General features: G+C 41.8%; 1 protein-coding gene across 1 annotated transcript in view; it reads right to left on the reverse strand.

The window, feature by feature from the left end:
• Window positions 1-3,052: 3,052 nt before the first annotated feature.
• Window positions 3,053-18,289, reverse strand: part of LOC122557441 (tripeptidyl-peptidase 2-like) — a 114,228-nt gene continuing 98,991 nt past the window's right edge. Inside the window, exons 26-30 of the mRNA XM_043705196.1 lie at window positions 15,713-15,800; window positions 14,592-14,722; window positions 9,564-9,774; window positions 4,079-4,198; window positions 3,053-3,227 (exon numbers count right to left, since the gene is read on the reverse strand). Coding sequence (XP_043561131.1) covers window positions 3,138-3,227; window positions 4,079-4,198; window positions 9,564-9,774; window positions 14,592-14,722; window positions 15,713-15,800 — 640 coding nt within the window. The 3' untranslated portion in view covers window positions 3,053-3,137. The remainder of the gene's footprint in view (window positions 3,228-4,078; window positions 4,199-9,563; window positions 9,775-14,591; window positions 14,723-15,712; window positions 15,801-18,289) is intronic.

An 18,289-nucleotide genomic window follows, 5' to 3' on the forward strand; every position in this document is an offset into this window, starting at 1 on the left:
TATGACACACATTTAACGACTCAACAGAAATGGTGCAGTGTCAGAGGACTGATAGATCGATAGTCTAATTCATGTATTTGAGGAAGATATGACATATCCAGGGGATTATATGGATCAGTTAGCTTAATGTTGGAAAAATAATGCAATTCCTTCTAAAGAAGGAAATGGAAAGACATCTAAAAACAGTAAAAATAATGAGTAGTCAGCACAGACTTTAAAAGTGAACATATTGTTTGAGGAACCTTATTACATTTTTGGAGGTGGCATCAGAGAGACATAGGTTAGGTAATAGATATTGAAAAGGGCTTTGTCTATTGTGTGGCATCTTATCAATGAAAACAACCTTAGAATGCAATGGGGGACCAAGTGGCAGAATGGATTGTTAGCTGTCTTTGAGACTGAGATCAGAGTGGTGTTCCACAGAAATAGTGCAGGGTCCAGCAACATTTGGATTTTGCAATGAACCACTTTTCAGGTTTACAAACAACACTCTAAGTGAGGACATTGCTGGTCAATATTGAGAAGGAACCATGACAAGTGAGAGAAAAGACATGAACAGATTTGCAGAATGGGCGAGTAACTGGCAAACTTTGTTTAGCATCGATAATTCTAGGTACAGCATTTTGGTTGGAAGAACTAGGAGATCACATAATACTAGGAAGGTGAAAGTCTATGTTAGTAAGAGGAACAAAATAGTAAATCACAAAAAAAACTGTTCCACAGAGAGCAAACGTTCCAGGTTTTATTTTAAAGGGATGGAATCGTAAATAGGAAAGTTACATTAACTTCTTTGTGACTTTTTTTGACTGTACTTAGGCTACTGGATGCTATTTTAACATCAATATATAGGGACTGGGCAAGTCACAGAGAAGATTTGCAAGAATTCTATCAGAAATATGTCTGTACACATATCAGAAAAGGCTGAGTTGCTTTTCACTTAGAAAGATCAAGCAGTGACCTAATAAAATTATTAAAGGTTTTGAGAAAATTTATACTGAAAGAATGTTTTCACTTTTGCATATAATGAGAGGCTGTCAATATAAGGGAGTCACCATAAAAGAGGGAATGTAGAAAGAACTGGTCTTCTCTACAAAGAATACAAACAGCATCCCAGAATTAGCTGTACATCAGAAATTGAAAGGGTGGGTTGAACACAAAATAATTACATTACCAGAGAATGAGCATTGAATAAATTGTTGTAACGGTGAGTTGATAAATCCTCACGTCCTGATGGATTTCATCCTAAGGTCTTAAAAGTAGCTAGCAAAATAGTTAATGTGTTGATTTCAATTTTCGAAACCTCAGATTAGAAGAATCTTTTAGTTTGGAAAATAGCCAATGTAACCCCTTCAAGCAAAAAGGGAGGCAAAAAGCAGGACACTACAGGCTGATTAGATTAACCTGTGTCACAGGGAAAATATTAGAAGCTATTACTAAAGATCTCATAACAGGACATCTTGGACATGTTCAAGGCCTTTGGAATTTAGAAGAGTCAGAGATGATTTAATTGAAATACATAAGATACTGAGGAGACTTAACCAGGTGGATGGGGAAAGGAGGTTCCCTCGTGGGGAAAATCTAAACCAGGGCTCACCAGGACAGCAATTTAAGACAGAGAAAAGGAAAACATTTTCTCTCAAAGGACTGAGCATTTTTAGAATTTCCTACGTCAAAAGGCAGTGGATGTAGTACCTTCAAATAATTTGAAGGCAGAGGTAGATAAGATTCTTGATGACCAAGGGGGATGAAAGATTATCAGGGACATGCAGGAACGTAGAGTTGAGGTTAAAATCAAATCAACCATGTCTTGTTGACTGGGAGAGCAGGCTGGAAGGGCCAAGTGGCCTCCTCGTGCTCCTTTATGGCAATTCCATTACCAAGAGAGGCAAGAATATGGAACTCACTCCCACAGGGAATGGGTGAAGGGAATAGCATGGATGCATTTAAGGGGAACTTAGACAAGCACAAAGAGGAGAAGGAAAGAGGAACACGATGGTGGATGTGCAAGAAGCAAGGTAGGATGTTGCTACACCTACTGAAATTCTCCAGCACCTTTTGTTGGAATAATTTTGCTTGGCAGATATTAAGGTATGACAGGGCAGGCAGACAGAAAGATAAAGTGGTCATGAAAGGAGGAGTTACATTTCTATTGGATGCCTCCAAGTCTTCTACAGTCAATGAAATACTTTGGAAATGTAAACATTGTTGCAACGTAGGAAAACAATGTGCACACAGCCATCTCTCATAAACAGCAATGTGATAATGACGGATGATCGTTTTTTGTTATACCGTGACGTTAAAGGATAAATATTGGCTCAGGCGCCCAGCCATTCTCCCTACTCTTCTCTGAAATATCACCAGAGAGGGGATGTAGGGCCTCGTTTCAAAGTCTCATCTAAAAGACAGCACCTTCAAGACCACAAAGATAGGAGGCAACAGCTGCTTCTAAGTCATTTGGAAGGAAACGCAAGACTAGGAGAAATGTACTGCGACTGAGACAGCTTGCGATCTCGAAAGCATCCTTTTTAAGGGCAGTGTGATAATTTGTCCCTTATTTGCAATTCCATATCAGAAATGGAATATAAAACATACAGCTCAGGCTGATAGTGTGATGCTGCAGGGAAATGCCAAAACACTTAAAGAAATCTGAAGACTTCATAACAATGCTGATATAAAATATTGTATTTTTGTAGGATTCTTCATCAGTAATACCAAAGTTTAAAAAAAATAGACAAGCAAAAGTAGAGCAAACACAAAACCGAGCCCAATCATCAGAAAGCTTCTCCTATATCAAACCCTGTTAAAAATGCACACATACATTCTTTATTTCAATAATAAACGCTAGAATGGGACGTAATCTGGGGGATACATCACTGAGAGAAAGTTCTCATAGGAAGAGGCACAGTGCTCCCAATCGAGGGTCTTCATCAACTGCAATAAAGAAAATAAAGTTGACAAACAGTATTTCTCAGCAATTCTAATAAAACTGTAATCAATGAATAGAGACCTGACACTAAAGCTCCCCAGCGTACACCTTAACAAATATACACAAAACCGAGCCCAATCATCAGAAAGCTTCTCCTATATCAAACCCTGTTAAAAATGCACACATACATTCTTTATTTCAATAATAAACGCTAGAATGGGACGTAATCTGGGGGATACATCACTGAGAGAAAGTTCTCATAGGAAGAGGCACAGTGCTCCCAATCGAGGGTCTTCATCAACTGCAATAAAGAAAATAAAGTTGACAAACAGTACTTCTCAGCAATTCTAATAAAACTGTAATCAATGAATAGAGACCTGACACTAAAGCTCCCCAACGCACACCTTAACAAATATAGTTGATCTGACAGTGCTGTCTTGTGTGAAATTCCAGTGTCTTGTCATTTGAACTGTTTTACTAAATGCTATAATCTTGACATGAAAACAAGATGTACATCATACATTTCTACGTCACATTTCAAAAAGCATGGCAATGTTTTACATTCACAATGATTATTTTGAACTATGACCATTGATATTAATTCTCCCAAGAAATTAACAGTCACTGAATCATAGCATGCTACACCTTCCATTCTTTTGCATCCCACACCTATCCCAAATCCATCTCCCCCCACCACCCCAACACTCCTCTCTCCTCCAACTCCTTCGCCATCCCCATCACAAACGCTTTCTCCTGCAACACAAATACTGCTCCTCCCACCCACCTTACATCCAATGTGCACAGCTGACAAAATTCTCATCAATACTTGATACATTTCCATTCACTTCCTCTTATCTGATGATCTTAAACTTGTTGGGAATAACTTAGATTTTTGTTGACAGTGTACAGTCGCCATCATACACTTTTCTCCAATTTTTGTTTCTGCAAGCATTAATGAAAATGTAAATTGGGAGCGATTAATTACCGTGATTGCACCTGGCTCCTGCAGCTCACCCCTAATTCATCATCCTTGCTGGGTTAAGCAGTTTCAATGTCTACAGCCTCCTCACAATGCAGACCCCATTACTTTGTTAGTTACACTCAGCTATGTTGAGAAGTGGTGGATCGCTGTCATTGCCCATTTGTACTAACCTGAATACAATTGTTCCAGTTTTCTTGACTTGGCTTATTTTCAACAATTTTAGCAGCAAACTTCAAAGCACGTCCAAATGTTTGATGCACTAAGGCATGCTTATATGCAAATGTTAATGCCTAATGACAGACATACAAAACACAAACAAATATCAGAAAAACCCCAATACTATTTCACAAAGCACACATGACTGGGATGTTTTCATTAAAATACCACTGTTCTCTATATGCAGCCAGTGAAGTACTTTTGAAGTGCAGTCCTTGTTGTAATGGAGCCAGCCAATTTGTACACTGCAAGCTTCCACAAACAGCAACAAAATAGATAAACAAATTATCTGCTTCTGTGTCATGCCCAGAGATGGATAAATATTGACTAGGACATGGGGGAATCTCCACACAGATTCTCAGAAAGAACATCCCGTTTCTCTCACAGTTACCTGCTGGTATTGTTGAGTTCATAATTTACACAATTATTCTCAGGAAAAAGTAGTATAATCACAAACGATGGATGAAACCAAATTGGGCAGGGCAGCACAGTTGACACATGATGAAATACAAGAAAACAGGAGTGGCATCTTGGTAGGGGGTGGCACGGTGACTCAGTGGTTAGCACTGCTGTCTCACAGCGCCAGGGACCCAGGTTCGATTCCATCCACAGGCGACTGCCTGTGGGGAGTTTGCACATTCTCCCAGTGTCTGCGTGGGATTCCTCGGGGTACTCCAGTTTCCTCCCAAAGATGTGCAGCTTAGATGGATTGGCCATGCTAAATTGCCCATTGTGTCCAGGGATGTGCAAGTTAGGTGGATTAGCCATGAGAAATGTAGGATTATAGAGTAGGGGAAGGGTCTGGCTTGGATGCTCTTCGGAGGGTTGGTGTGGACTTTGTTTTGAAAGTGTACTGTACGTTTAAGAGAGTTGAAGGACTTAGCAAGCATACAAAGTGCTAGAAAATTTACAATGCAATATTTGATCCAGCACCTCGCAGTACCGGGGTTGTTGTGAAACAAAAAACAAATTCAAATTCGGCCAACCAGTTTAAATCATGCCCCAAGATAAACTCCAATCAAGTTTGAATTTGGGATTTGAAAAATGTGTTGCTGGAAAAGCGCAGCAGGTCAGGCAGCATCAAAGGAGCAGGAGAATCAATGTTTCGGGCATAAGCCCTTCTTCAGGCTTATGCCCGAAACGTCGATTCTCCTGCTCCTTGGATGCTGCCTGACCTGCTGCGCTTTTCCAGCAACACATTTTTCAGCTCTGATCTCCAGCATCTGCAGTCCTCACTTTCTCCTCCCTGAATTTGGGATTTGACAATATTAAGACCAATGAAACGATCTGATGCTTTGGGGTATAAGACTGGGAAAAATTGAACAGCTGGGGGAGAATTGCCAAGCCACCAACGTATGCAGACTGCCCTGAGAATAGCTCTCTTATCTATCAATGACCTGTGAAACAGAAATCCCGAGGAAGAAGAAAAGAAGACAGGGGAAGATACTAAGAGAAGGTTCGACAGCTGGTTTTTAAATTTGAATTTTTTGGTAAATCTGAATCGGGAGTTTTATTGGACCAGTATTGTAGAAGGGAAAGGAAAAAATAGGTTAGAGAAAGGAGTCGTAATTAGTTGTTGGTTAATATTAATCTGTTAGACTTTTAAAAAATAAAGTTGTTAATTTTTACTTTAAACAGTGACTTTTGGGATAATTCTTAGCCTCTTGAATTTTAACAGATTTCAGCACAGGTTAAATCATTTCTGTGTTGCAGGTTTAAATTAGCAGGGGTGAGAGGGGGTGGGGTGAGGCGTGGAGTGGTTTAGCCCTGTGTCGTAATAACTTGATAGGCCAAATGGCCTGCTATCACATTACAAAGATTCGATGATTCTGTGAAGAGTCAGCTTGCAGAATTGGCAAATAAATTTCAATATAGGCAAGTTTGTGATTTTTGTGAAGTTGTAAGTTTGCTCACTGAGCTGGAAGGTTTGTTTTCAGACGTTTTATCACCATACTAGGTAACATCATCATCAGTGAGCCTCCGGCGAAGCACTTGTGTTCTGTCCCACTTTCTATTTATGTGACTTGGTCTGTTTCGGTGGGTGATATCACTTCCGGTTCTGTCTCTGGGAGGTTGGTAGATGTGATTTTTGATGGAGTTCCAGTTTGAATGCCAGCCCTCTCGGAATACAGAGCGTGTCTTTATTTAGTCTGTCCCAGGAGGATGTGTTGTACCTGTCAAACTGGTATCCCTCATCACTCATGTGTAAGGATACTAGTGACAGTTGGTCATGTCTTTTGGTGGCTAGTTGGTGCTCATGTATCCTGGTGGCTAGTTTCCTGCCTGTATGTTTGTTTGATGTAATGTTTGTTGCAGTCCTTCCAGGGTATTTTGTATATGATGTTTGTTCTGCTGTTTGTGGATACAGGGTCCTTTAGATTCATCAGTAGCTGTTTCAGTGTGTTGGTAGGCTTATAGGCTACCGTGATGCCAAGGGGTCAGATTACTTTGGTAGTCATCATCGAAATGTCTTTAATGGTAGCATGGCCAGAGTCTCTGGGCGTGGTGTCTACTTGTTTGGGTTTGTTGTTTAAGAATCCGCAGACTGTGCTGATCAGGTAGCCGTTCTTCTTGAATACGCTGTATGGGTGTTTTTCTTTTGCTGCTCGTAGTTCCTTGGTGCTTCAGTGTGTTGTGGCAAGTTTAAGTAATGCCCCGATTCAGCTCCGATAGTGGGTGTTGGGATGATTGCTCCTGTGGTTGAATGCCTGGTCAGTGTGTGTTGCTTTCCTGTAGATGCTGGTCTGCAGCTCTCCATTGGCTTTTCATTCTAATATGACATCTAAGAAGGTGGGTCTGTTGTTGTTCTCCTCCTCTGGTGAACTTTCTACCAGTAAAGGGTGTTGTTTATGTCTTTGTGGGTTTCTTCTAATTTGTTCGGTTTTGTGATGACAAAGATGTCATCCACACAGCAGTCCCAAAGCTTGTGCTGGATCATGGGAAGGGTTACTCATTCCAACCTCTGCATATCTGCTTCTGGTAGGAATCCTGATATTGGTGATCCCATGGGTGTCCCGTTGATTTGTTTGTAGGTCTTGTTGTTGAAGGTGAAGTGGGTTGTGATGCACAGGTCTACTAGCTTGAGGATGCAGTCTTTGCTGATGGAGTTGGCGCTATCTGGTGTTTGGGTCCTTGATTCGTCTAGAAGTGCAGTCAGTGTTTCTTTGGTCAGGCTGATGTTTATTGATGTGAATGGGGTAATCACATTGAAGGAAACCATGACCTCATCGACCTCTACCTTGGTGTCTTTGATGATGTTCAGGAATTGCTGGGTGGAGTGGATGGAGTGGCCTGAGTCTTCTACTAGGTGTTTCAGTTTGAGATGAAGTTCCTCTGCTAGTCAGTATGATAGTATGCCGGGAAGTGAGACTATGGATCTGAGGGGGATCCTGGTTTGTGTACCTTTGGTAATCCGTAGAAACGGGGTGTGTTGGATCCTTCAGGTTTCATGTTCTGGATGTCTGACTTGTTAATTTCACCTGTCTTGTAGACTTTCTTCAGTGTGGCTGTAATACAGTTTTCGAGCTGGGAGTCGGGTCCATCGCCACCTGCTGGTAAGTATTGGTATCTGTGAATAGTGTGTTTTCTTTTTCAATGTATTCGATACACTACTCACAGATACCAGGATACACGAGCACCAAACGGCAACCAAAAGTCACGATCAACTATCACTAGTATCCTTACACCCAGACGATGAGGGACACCAGTTCGATTGAGACAGTACATCCATCCTGGGACAGACTAAACAGAAACATGCACGGGAGTTCCTCGAGGTCTGGCATTCAGAGTGGAACTCCATCAACAAACACATTGATTTGGACCCCATTTAAAAATCTCTCAAAAAAATAACTGGAAGTGATATCATCCACCGTAACAGACCGGGACACATAAATAGAAAGCCAGACAGAACACCAGCGCTTTACCGGAGGCTCACTGATGATGTTACGGAGCATGGTAATGCAACATCTGAGGACAAATCTACCAGCTCAGCGAGCAAACTTACAACCTGAATATCGGCATGTGTCAGTTCGTACATTTGGGAACAGCAATATGGGTTTAGGAACAAAGAGATTTAGAGATACATTCACAAACAGCTTCAATGAGTAGCGTGGGTTACAAAAGGCATTCAAAATCAATTTACTCTCAGTTTCACTGCTGGGGGAAAGAAAACTGAAAACCACAATATTTATATTGAAATTGGATGGAAATCTAGGTACATCTTTTGTAAAGTCCTGTGAACAGTTCTGATAATATTACAAAAGGTTATAGGGAGATTGGAGAACTGACAAAAGGATTCACAAGGATGATACCAAAACTAAGAAGACATACTTATCGGATTTCATAGGGTGAAGCTCCCTTTTCTTAGAAAAGACTGAGGGATAATCCAATAGAGATCTTCATGATTATAAAAGGATTTGACACAGCAGATATTGAAAAGACATTTCCATTTACAAGGCCACAATAAAGAGCCATAAATTTGAGAGAGTTGCTCATAAATCCAAAAGACAATGGAGAAAAATAATCTTTCCCTGAGTGGTGGGGTTGTAGTGAACATTATGACATATTTAAGAGAAAGCTGGTAAGCAAAAGGGAAAAATGATTTAAAGGATCCGAAGGAGTGTACAGCATAAACAGAGGCAAAGAGCAGCTGGGATGAATGGCCTGTGTTGTATACTTGATGCAATGTTTTCAGCACAATACATCAATCATTAACTGTGCTTGCAAAATAAATAAGCAATGTTCATGTTACAGGATACAGAATCACGTGTCGATGCACTCAGAGCAGACTGAAGCATTAGACGCTGTAAATCAGGAAATACATGAACATTTAACTAATGTCAGCATTGTTAAATTACCTCAGGATTAAAACCAAATTATAGTTGGAGCCTCAGCAGTTACTCCAATTTTGCATCAATCTATCTGATGTGCAAGGAGGATTCTGATAAAAAGCTAAAAATGCTCCTGGCACCCAAAGAGGCAATGTGCTGTTAGATGAACTCAGCACATTCATACAGAAATAATCAAAGGGTTGCAACACTAATGCAGATCAAGAAATAACCCAACAGCCTTGAACAGCATAAAATTGCCAATGTCTTTCCTTCACAAAAGCAAACAAAGTCCAGGGTAACAGAAATCATAAACGTCCTCTGCAAGAAGGCTGTGAATGCAGGGGGTCAGTTGGAATCCTTAAAACTTGTTTGTTTGCTCAGGGGTGAGGAAAGCCAAATGAAGTGGGTTTGGGCCAAGGACCAGTTTCTGACCATGTGGTAGGACAGGCTTAAGGGACTGAGTGGACTGTTCTTGCTTTTCGCATTCAAGCTTGAGATTGCAACTTTAAACCTACATGGCCCAGCTGCTATCAAATCAGCTGGTATGAGGAAGACAGATTTCAATAGTGGTGGAAATAATGTTCACCTTTGCTCAACATTTGTAACTTACCTTATTATCAGTGAGATCAATCCACTTCTGAACTTCATCGAACGTGTCTAACAGGCTTTTGCGGACTTGGTCCCACTCATTCTCATGGTGACAGACGAGTTTGCTTGGTGCCATCTCATTGTGTAACTTGACCTGGAGAAGTGTATCAGCCAGTGCACATCCCTTTAGGCAAAGGGCATCGATCAGGGCAGACTTCTGCTTCTCCATCTCACTGAAAACAGGAAAGGCAGTCCAATACTGAGTGACTGGCTTCAGTAGGGGTTATGATGTGAATAGGTCGCTTTTTTTTGCATCTGCTGTCTTTACCCTAACATGTGCCAAGTCACATTCAGCCATCAATACTGAAAAGTATTGAAAGAGGAATTAGATAGGTTTTTGAAATTTTAACATTTTAATTTGCCATTCAGTAGGATCATGGCTGACCTGTCCTTGCGGATTGGTTCCTGCTTCAGCAATGCTCTGTTTTAAAATCTTCACCCGTATGTTTTCTGTTCTTCCATTGCTTACTAAGCTTTGGAAACTCCTGCAGCCTGACAAACCCCAAGGCTTTCTGCACACCCTTTGACTTTTATCCATCTCCAATCTCCATCATAGTCTTAGTAGCCACCTCTGGAATTTCTTCCCTAACTCTCTCCTTTAAAGGTGCTGTACTTCTTTGACCAAGATTTGACAGACTCACCCTAACAGCTGTTTTCATGGTGGTTCACTGTCAAGTTTGCCCAGTAAATGCCCCTTTAGACAATGCTTCTTAATTTGTTTTTGAGATGTGGATGTCACTGGCATGATCATTTATTGCCCACCCCTAATTGCCCAGAATGCAATTCAGAGTCAATCACATTGACATGTAGGCCAGACCAGTTAACGATGACATTAGTGAACTAGATAGGTTTTTATGACAACTGATAGTTAAATGATTGTCACCAGGCCAGAGTTTTACTGAATTTGAATTTCACCACCTATCATGTTGGGATTTGCACTCCCAGAGTATAAGTCTGACTACCTGGATTAATAGCTCAGTGACAATAACATCATGCTACCACTACCCTACCCTGTGCAAGAAAGACTCTTTCCATAACTCTACAGACAAGCTGACTGACTTAACAAGCTGAGAAACTCTTATGGGAGCATATTTTAGTGCTAAAAGCATGCATAGGAAGTTACACTGAGATATAGACTGCGTAAATGCACGGGTGAAATTGTGATCAAAGAAGTGCAATGAAGGAAATGTGAAATCAACTACTATGGATCCCTGAAATACAAATCAAAATATAATCCCATAGAGGAATAAAGACATTTGGGGGATTTGCATGAAACGTTCAGCAATAGGAATGCATAATAAAAAGAAAGGGTTACCTCAAGAGGGGCAGCAATAAAAACAGGAGGGAGGGTAAGGCCTTAGAGAGTGCACAGTGCAGTTGTAGGGCCTTGGAGAGTGCACAATGCAGTTTCACCAGAATGGTATCATCAATTAAAGGGATAAACAATGGGAACATGGTGGAGATACATAGCTTTCACTATCAAAGTTTGAGGGATTACCTACATGTTTATTTATAGCTTAAAAATGTGTTGCTGGAAAAGCGCAGCAGATCAGGCAGCATCAAAGGAACAAGAGAATCGACATTTCGGACATAAGCCCTTCTTCAGGATTCCTGAATTGCTGCGCTTTTCCAGCAACACATTTTTAAGCTCTGATCTTCAGCATCTGCAGTCCTCACTTTCTCCTACATGTTTATTTATGTCAATGTATACCAATCTATATATATGTTCAGGGAAGTATGGTGCAGCAGTAATTTCACTGCCACTAATATCAGGAATACTCCAGAGGACCAGTGAGGACAAGCGTTCAAATCCCACATGGATGCCGGAAGAATTTAAACCCGATAAATTCTGAAAAATCTGGTTTAAAAAACTAGTCTCAGAAATGGTAACAATGAAACCATTGTCAATTATCATAAAAACTCATTTGTTCATTAATACCCTTTAGAGGAGGAAACCTGTCATCTTTATCTGGTCTGGTTTACATGTGACAGCAGGTCCACAGTAAAGTGGGTGACTTTTAATGCCACCACTAGCACCAGACTTATCTGAGAGTATGGGGTCAACCTGTTGAAGTTATAACACAATACTTGTTGGCCAAACAGTACAGGCAGCAAACAATAAAGAGATAAGCGCATCCCACCTCATACAAATCAGATCTATGCACTGTAGTCCTGCTACACCCAGTTGGGAATAGTGGCAGACAATTAAACAACTCACTGGATAAGGAGGCTCCACATAATATTCCCTTCCTCAACGAAGGGGAGCCTAGCACATCAGTGCAAAAGAGAAGGCTAAAGCATTTGCAACAACCTTCACCCCGAAGTGCCGAATGGATGAGCCAGCTCAGCTTCCTGCACTGGTCTCAGCATCACCAGTTTTCAGCCAATCTGATTCACTTCACGTGATATCAGGAAACGGCTGAAGGCACTGGATACTACAAAAGGTATGGGGTCCTGACAACAGTCAAGCAATAGTGCCGGAGACTTGTGCCCAGAATTACCAATGCTGGTCTAGTATGCTAGAACACTGGATCCAACATGGATAAATACGCCCAGGTATGTCCTGACAACAGCACAAATCCAACCCTGTCAATTACTGTCCCATCAGTCTACCACTGACAATCAACAAGGGGGTGGAAGGTATTGCTGACAGAGCTATCACATGGCATCTACTCAGCAATAACCTGCTCACTGGTACTCAGTTTAGGTTCCACTGGGGCCAGTTTCTGACTTTTTTACAGCCTTGGTCCAAATTTTAACAAAAGACTCCAAAAGAGTTCAAAAGCAAAACTCCAGAGGTGTGCTGAGACTGATCATCATTGATGTGAAGTCAGCAATTGACGGAGTGTGGCGTCAGGAACCCGAGCAAACTTGGAGTAAGGGGAGAGCATTCTGTGCAGGTGTGAGTCACATTCAGCTCAATCATGATGGCTGTGATTGTTGAAGGGTAGTCATCTCAGTCACTGCAGGAATTCCTCAGGGTAGGTATTTTCAAATCAACCTGTTCAAAGAAGTTATTATACACCTCTGGAGCAGGTGGGACTTGAAACTAGGTCTCTTGGCTCAGAGGTAAGTTCCTCAGGGTAACATCCAAGATCTAGCAACTTTCAGCTACTTCATCAATGACATTCTCTCCATCATAAGGTCAGAACTAGGGATATTCACTGATGGTGCAAAATGTCTAGCACCATTCGTGACTCTTTAGATACTGAAGTAATCCACAGTCACGTGGATTAAGACCTGGACAATATCCAGGTTTGGACTCACAAGAAGCAAGATACCCAATTGCCAGGCTAAAACCATCTCCAACAAGAGAGAATCGAGCCATCTTCTTTTGACATTCCCCACTATCAACATCTTGAAGGCTACCATTGATCAGAAATTGGGCTGAAACAGCTGTATAAATACTATGGCTACACAAACAATCCAAAGGTTGGGAACTCTGCAGCAATTAATTCACCTTGACACCCTTAAGCCTGTCCACCATCTCCAAGGTACAAGACAGGAGTGTGATGGAATGAGTGCAGCTCTAACAATACTCAAGAAAATTGACACTACTGAGGACAAAGCAGCCCGCTTTACTGGCACTCCATTCACTACCTTAAGCAATCACTCCCTCCACCACTAACACTCAGTAGCAGCTGAGTGTACCATCTACAAGATGCACTGCAGCAACTTTCTAAGACGTCCTTGACAGCAGCTTCCAAACCTGCAACTTTTATCTCTTAGAAAGACAAGGACAACATGATATCTGGAAACATCGCCACCCGCAGGATCCCCTCCAAGCCACACACAATCCTGACTTAGAACTAAATGTTTTCAGTGATTTGTGGCAGAGTGGCACGTTGGCTCAGACAATACTTATTGTCCATTCTAAATTGTCCTTGGGAAGGCAATGATGAGCTGCCTTCTTGAAACACTTTAGGTTATAGGAATATACCTGCTACTGCTGGGGAGGGAATTGCAGCTTTTTGATGCAAGTGAAGCCACAGTGAAGCAAGGTGTCATTAAATATAGAATCAATATTCCCAGAATATGAGCCTGAGGGTCTGGATTATAATATCATCATAAGGTTACCCTCTACTCTCCAAATATTCCCTTCACTATTTCTTCATTGTGGCTGGGTGAACATTCTAGAAAATCCTAAAGCTCCATTCCCAACAGCACTGTAAACAAATGGCAGAGCAGTGGCCTACTCCCACTCCAATTTTCTATGTTTCCATGTAGCTACACCAACTGCAGCAGCTCAAGAAAGTGGCTCACCACCAGCTTTCCAAGGTTAATTAGGGATAGGCAATAAATGGAGACCTAACCAGTGATACCCACAACCCATAAAAGAATAAACTGTGTGTAGATGGAACAACATTGGTAATAATATTACTCACACTTGCATAATACTGCACAGTAATGCTTATCCCATATAAAAATAACAAGATGTTCAGCTGGAAGTAATGAATATGCAGGCTGAGACTCCTCAGAATGGAGACTCAGTCAGAAAGTATGAGTCTTGATAATTACATGTCTGAGGTCTGCAATATTAAAAAAATTAATTCGATGCAGGATATATAGAAAATTTATGGGACAAATATGTATGATTGCTAACAATAAAAATATTCTAAAAGTCAAGCGCTGGTTAAAGATTTATAAGGATTTCTTGCCTGCATTAATTCCCTGCAGATGTCACTGTTGCTATAGTTATGAGCACACATCTGCTTAAACATAAGCAGCTAATGGCTTCTAACTTTAACAGGAGTTTTAAGAGCTGTGATTACTCAGATGAGCTTAAAGAGCTATATATTCTACACCTGTCATTAGGTCGGGTTTTATATTCTGGGTCTGCTCCTGCTGGGACTGCAACGGCAACAGTTGGAACTGTCCAATCATGATGCTCCAGCCATCACGAGCTGAGGCAGGCAAACTTGACACTCAATATTTTGATATTTTTTCGGCCTACGCTTTCTGACTGCAGACACATGTTTTGACAAGGTACCTTTTGATAGTGGCAGCATCTGGTCTTGGGTCATTTTTCATGGCCAAATTGGTAACCAGGGCACTTTGATCAATGTGAGAGATAACCACATCAGCTGCTTGAATAATTTCATCAAGTCTCTTCATCCGATCCTGAGAAAGGGAAGCAAGGTTTTGACAGTCTAAGTTCAAATCGTATTACAGCCCGAGAATCTGAATTCAACCGTTTAATAAAATCTAGAAATAAACAAAAACAGCTCCAACAAAAGTCTAAGCAGCTCATTATAGGGAAGAAAACTTCCTCCTCTTGCCTGGTCTGCAACTACATATGACACTAGTTCCACAACTTAGCTGAGTTTTGTCCTGGCCTAATAAGACATTCAGTTTCATTCCATGGTTAGAAAAAGCCTACCACCACCTTCTCAGGGCAACAAACACCAGCTCATAGGATGTGGGGGTCACTGGGAAGACCAGTATTTGGTACCCGTCCTAACTGTCCTAGTGGAGCAGGCTCAAGAGGTTGAATGAGTCAAGATTAGAGTGGTGCTGAAAAAGTGCAGCAGGTCAGGCAGCATCCGAGGAGCAGGAAAATCTACATCTCGGGCAGGAGGACGTTCCTGATGAAGGGCTCCTGCTGTGCTTTTTCAGCACCACTCTAATCTTGATTCTAATCTCCAGCATCTGCAGTCCTCACTTTCGTCAAGAGGCTGAATGGCCTACTCCAGTTCCTATGTTCTTTCTAGGACGTCTTAAGAGGAAAGCTAAGAGCTAACATCATTGCTGTAGGCCAGACGAGGGAAGCTTTCCTTCCCGAATGGATGATGTGAACCAGGTCAGTTTTTACAAAAGGAGACAGTTGTCATGGTCACTATTACTGAGAATAGCTTTAAATTTCAGACATTTAAATTATTGAATTCAAATTTCGCCAGCTGCCACAGTGGAAATTGAAACCATGCCCTGACAGCATTGACCTGGGCCTCTAGATTACTAGTCCAGTGCCATTACCACCTTGCCACAACCTCCTTATTGGAGATGTTTGCATATCATCTGAAAAATAACGTACATATATAGCTGCTTGAAGTGAACACAATACAGAAATGAAAAACAGCAGGACAGCAATGTCAAGTTCGAGGTAAAACACACCTTTGATGAGTTGAGGTTGGAAAGATTAGCGATATGTACAGGCAAGTGATTAGGGTACTCTGATACCAACTCCTCGTGCAGATCCAACCTGTAACAGAAGAAAGTATTCACGTTTGTTCAGGGCATGCTAACTAGACTAGGCTGGACTGAGTGTTATTAAAGACAGATATCTTTGGATAAAATGGGAAATCAACAGAAATGAGGGATGTATGTGGCAAGTAGTCCTTTGAGAAAGGGAACATGTGGAGAGAAGTGCTCTGACAATTAATAATATTTAAACTTTCAATTTTAAAGGGATTTAAAGACCAAATAAATGGAAAAAAAAAATCACAACTTTGCTCTTTTCATGAGCATCTTGTCTCAGAGCAGTTTATAACGTTTGGTGATACTGTTTTGAACTGTTGCGATGTAGGAAGGGTGGCAGCTAATTTACACTCCACAAATTTCAATAAACAGCAATATGATAATGGGCAGAAAATCTTTATTATTGTAATGTTCATTGAGGATTTTCTTTTTGCCAGGACATCAAGAAAACCTTCCTTTGCTTTTCTTCAAAATAGTGCCATGGGGCTGGATTTTTGACCTCCTGATTGGTCCGATTAGAAACACTACAGCCTATGAGCATATGCAGCAATCACAGAGCCATTAAGACAACCAAGGACAAATACCGATCCAGTAGAGACCCAGACAGACACCCGGTGACTATGGCAAGGACTGAATGACATCACAGGTTCTAAAAAGAGACAGTGCAAGACAGCAGACGATGACACATCCCTCCCAGATCGTCTCAACGCCTACTGTGCTCGCTTTGAGCAGATTTCCGGCAGAGAGGGAACACCTATTCTGACGAACCTATCCCAACAGTCACTGCATGAAGGTCAGATCAGTTTTCCTCCGTGTGAATCCAAGGAAAGCGATGGGATCAGACGGAGTACCAGGCCGTGCACTCAGAGCATGCGCAGATCAACTGGCAGAGGTCTTCTCGGACTCTTCAACCTCTCCCTGCAGCAGGCCACTGTCCCTGCCTGTTTCAGGAGGGCCAACGTCATCCCTGTGCCTAAGAAGGCTCATGCAGCATGTCTAAATGACTACCGCGCAGTGGCCCTAACTTCGGGGGTCATGAAGTGCTTTGAAAGGTTGGTCATTAATCAACTCCAGCCTCCCCACTACTCTTGACTCACTCCAATTTGCCTATCGGACCAACAGATCCATGTCAGATGCCATATCACTTGCCCTTCACTCCTCCCAAGAACATCTTGACACTAAGAACAGCTACGTATGAATCCGACTCATTGACTACAGTTCAGCCTTCAACACTATTATCCCCTTGAGACTGATTACTAAACTTAGTGATCTCTGACTAAACCCCACTCTCTGCAACTGGATCCTCAGTGTCCTGACCCACAGGCCACAATCACTGAAGATTAGGGAAAATATTTCATCCTCACTAACACTCAACAGCCCCCTACTCGGATGCTGCCTGAATTGCTGTGCTCTTCCAGCACCACTGATCCAGAATCTGGTTTCCAGCATCTGCAGTCATTGTTTTTAGCCCCCTACTGTACTCACTGTATACCCATGACTGCGTCGCCAAATACCAAATAGCTAATGCCATTTACAAGTTCGCTGATGACACCACCATAGTCAGTCGAATCTCAGACGGGAGGTGGAAGACCTGGAAAAATGGTGCACTGAGAACAACCTAGTTCTCAATGCCGGCAAAACCAAGGAACTCATTATTGACTTTCAGCGGGATGTTACTCATGCCCCCCCGACACATTAGCAGTACAGAGGTGGAACGAATGGAGTGTGTCAAGCTCCTAGGATTGGTCATCCACAACAAGCTTTCTTGGACGCTTCATGTGGATGGTCTGGTTACAAAGGCCCAACAACGTCTCTTCTTCCTCAGGCAGCTGAGAAAATTTGGCATGACAGCGAATACTCTTGCCAACTTTTATAAGCCCGCTGTCAAAGAAAGGCTGCCAGCATTCTCAAAGATCCATCCCACCCTGGCAATGCTTTTCTACAACCTCTACCTCTACAAGCCTGAACACACACACACACCCCCCAGCCGGTTTCGCAACAGTTTCTACCCTATTGTTGTGAGAATACTGAATGGACTTAAGAACTTTTAGCGTTCGCCGGTACCTGTGTTTTGGTTTTTACTGCTGTTTACCTATTATTTACCATTTATGCGACTTAACTTTGTGATCTGTCTGTATTGCTCCCAAGACAAAGCTTTTCACTGTGCCTCGGTACACGTGACAATAAATTCAACGTGAGGTATTGTTAAAGAGGCATTTGTAAAGGGATAAATATTTGGCTGGATACTGTAGAAGGCTCTGTTGGTCTTTTTCAAATGATACCATCAGATAGTTCAAATGCATCTGAAAGGGCAGAGACAGACTCAATTTCATGGCTTATCCAAAAGATGGCACCTCCAGCAATACAACGCTTCCCTATGACTACAACAGAGCACTGGTGTAGGTTTTAATGTTCAGGGATTTAGGATGAAACTCAAATCCTCAACCTTCCAATTCAAAGATGTGAAATGACTCCCAATAATGCCATGATGAC

This window comes from Chiloscyllium plagiosum, chromosome 15 (genome assembly GCF_004010195.1).
Source record: "Chiloscyllium plagiosum isolate BGI_BamShark_2017 chromosome 15, ASM401019v2, whole genome shotgun sequence".
In the NCBI taxonomy this organism is placed as follows: Eukaryota; Metazoa; Chordata; class Chondrichthyes; order Orectolobiformes; family Hemiscylliidae; genus Chiloscyllium; species Chiloscyllium plagiosum.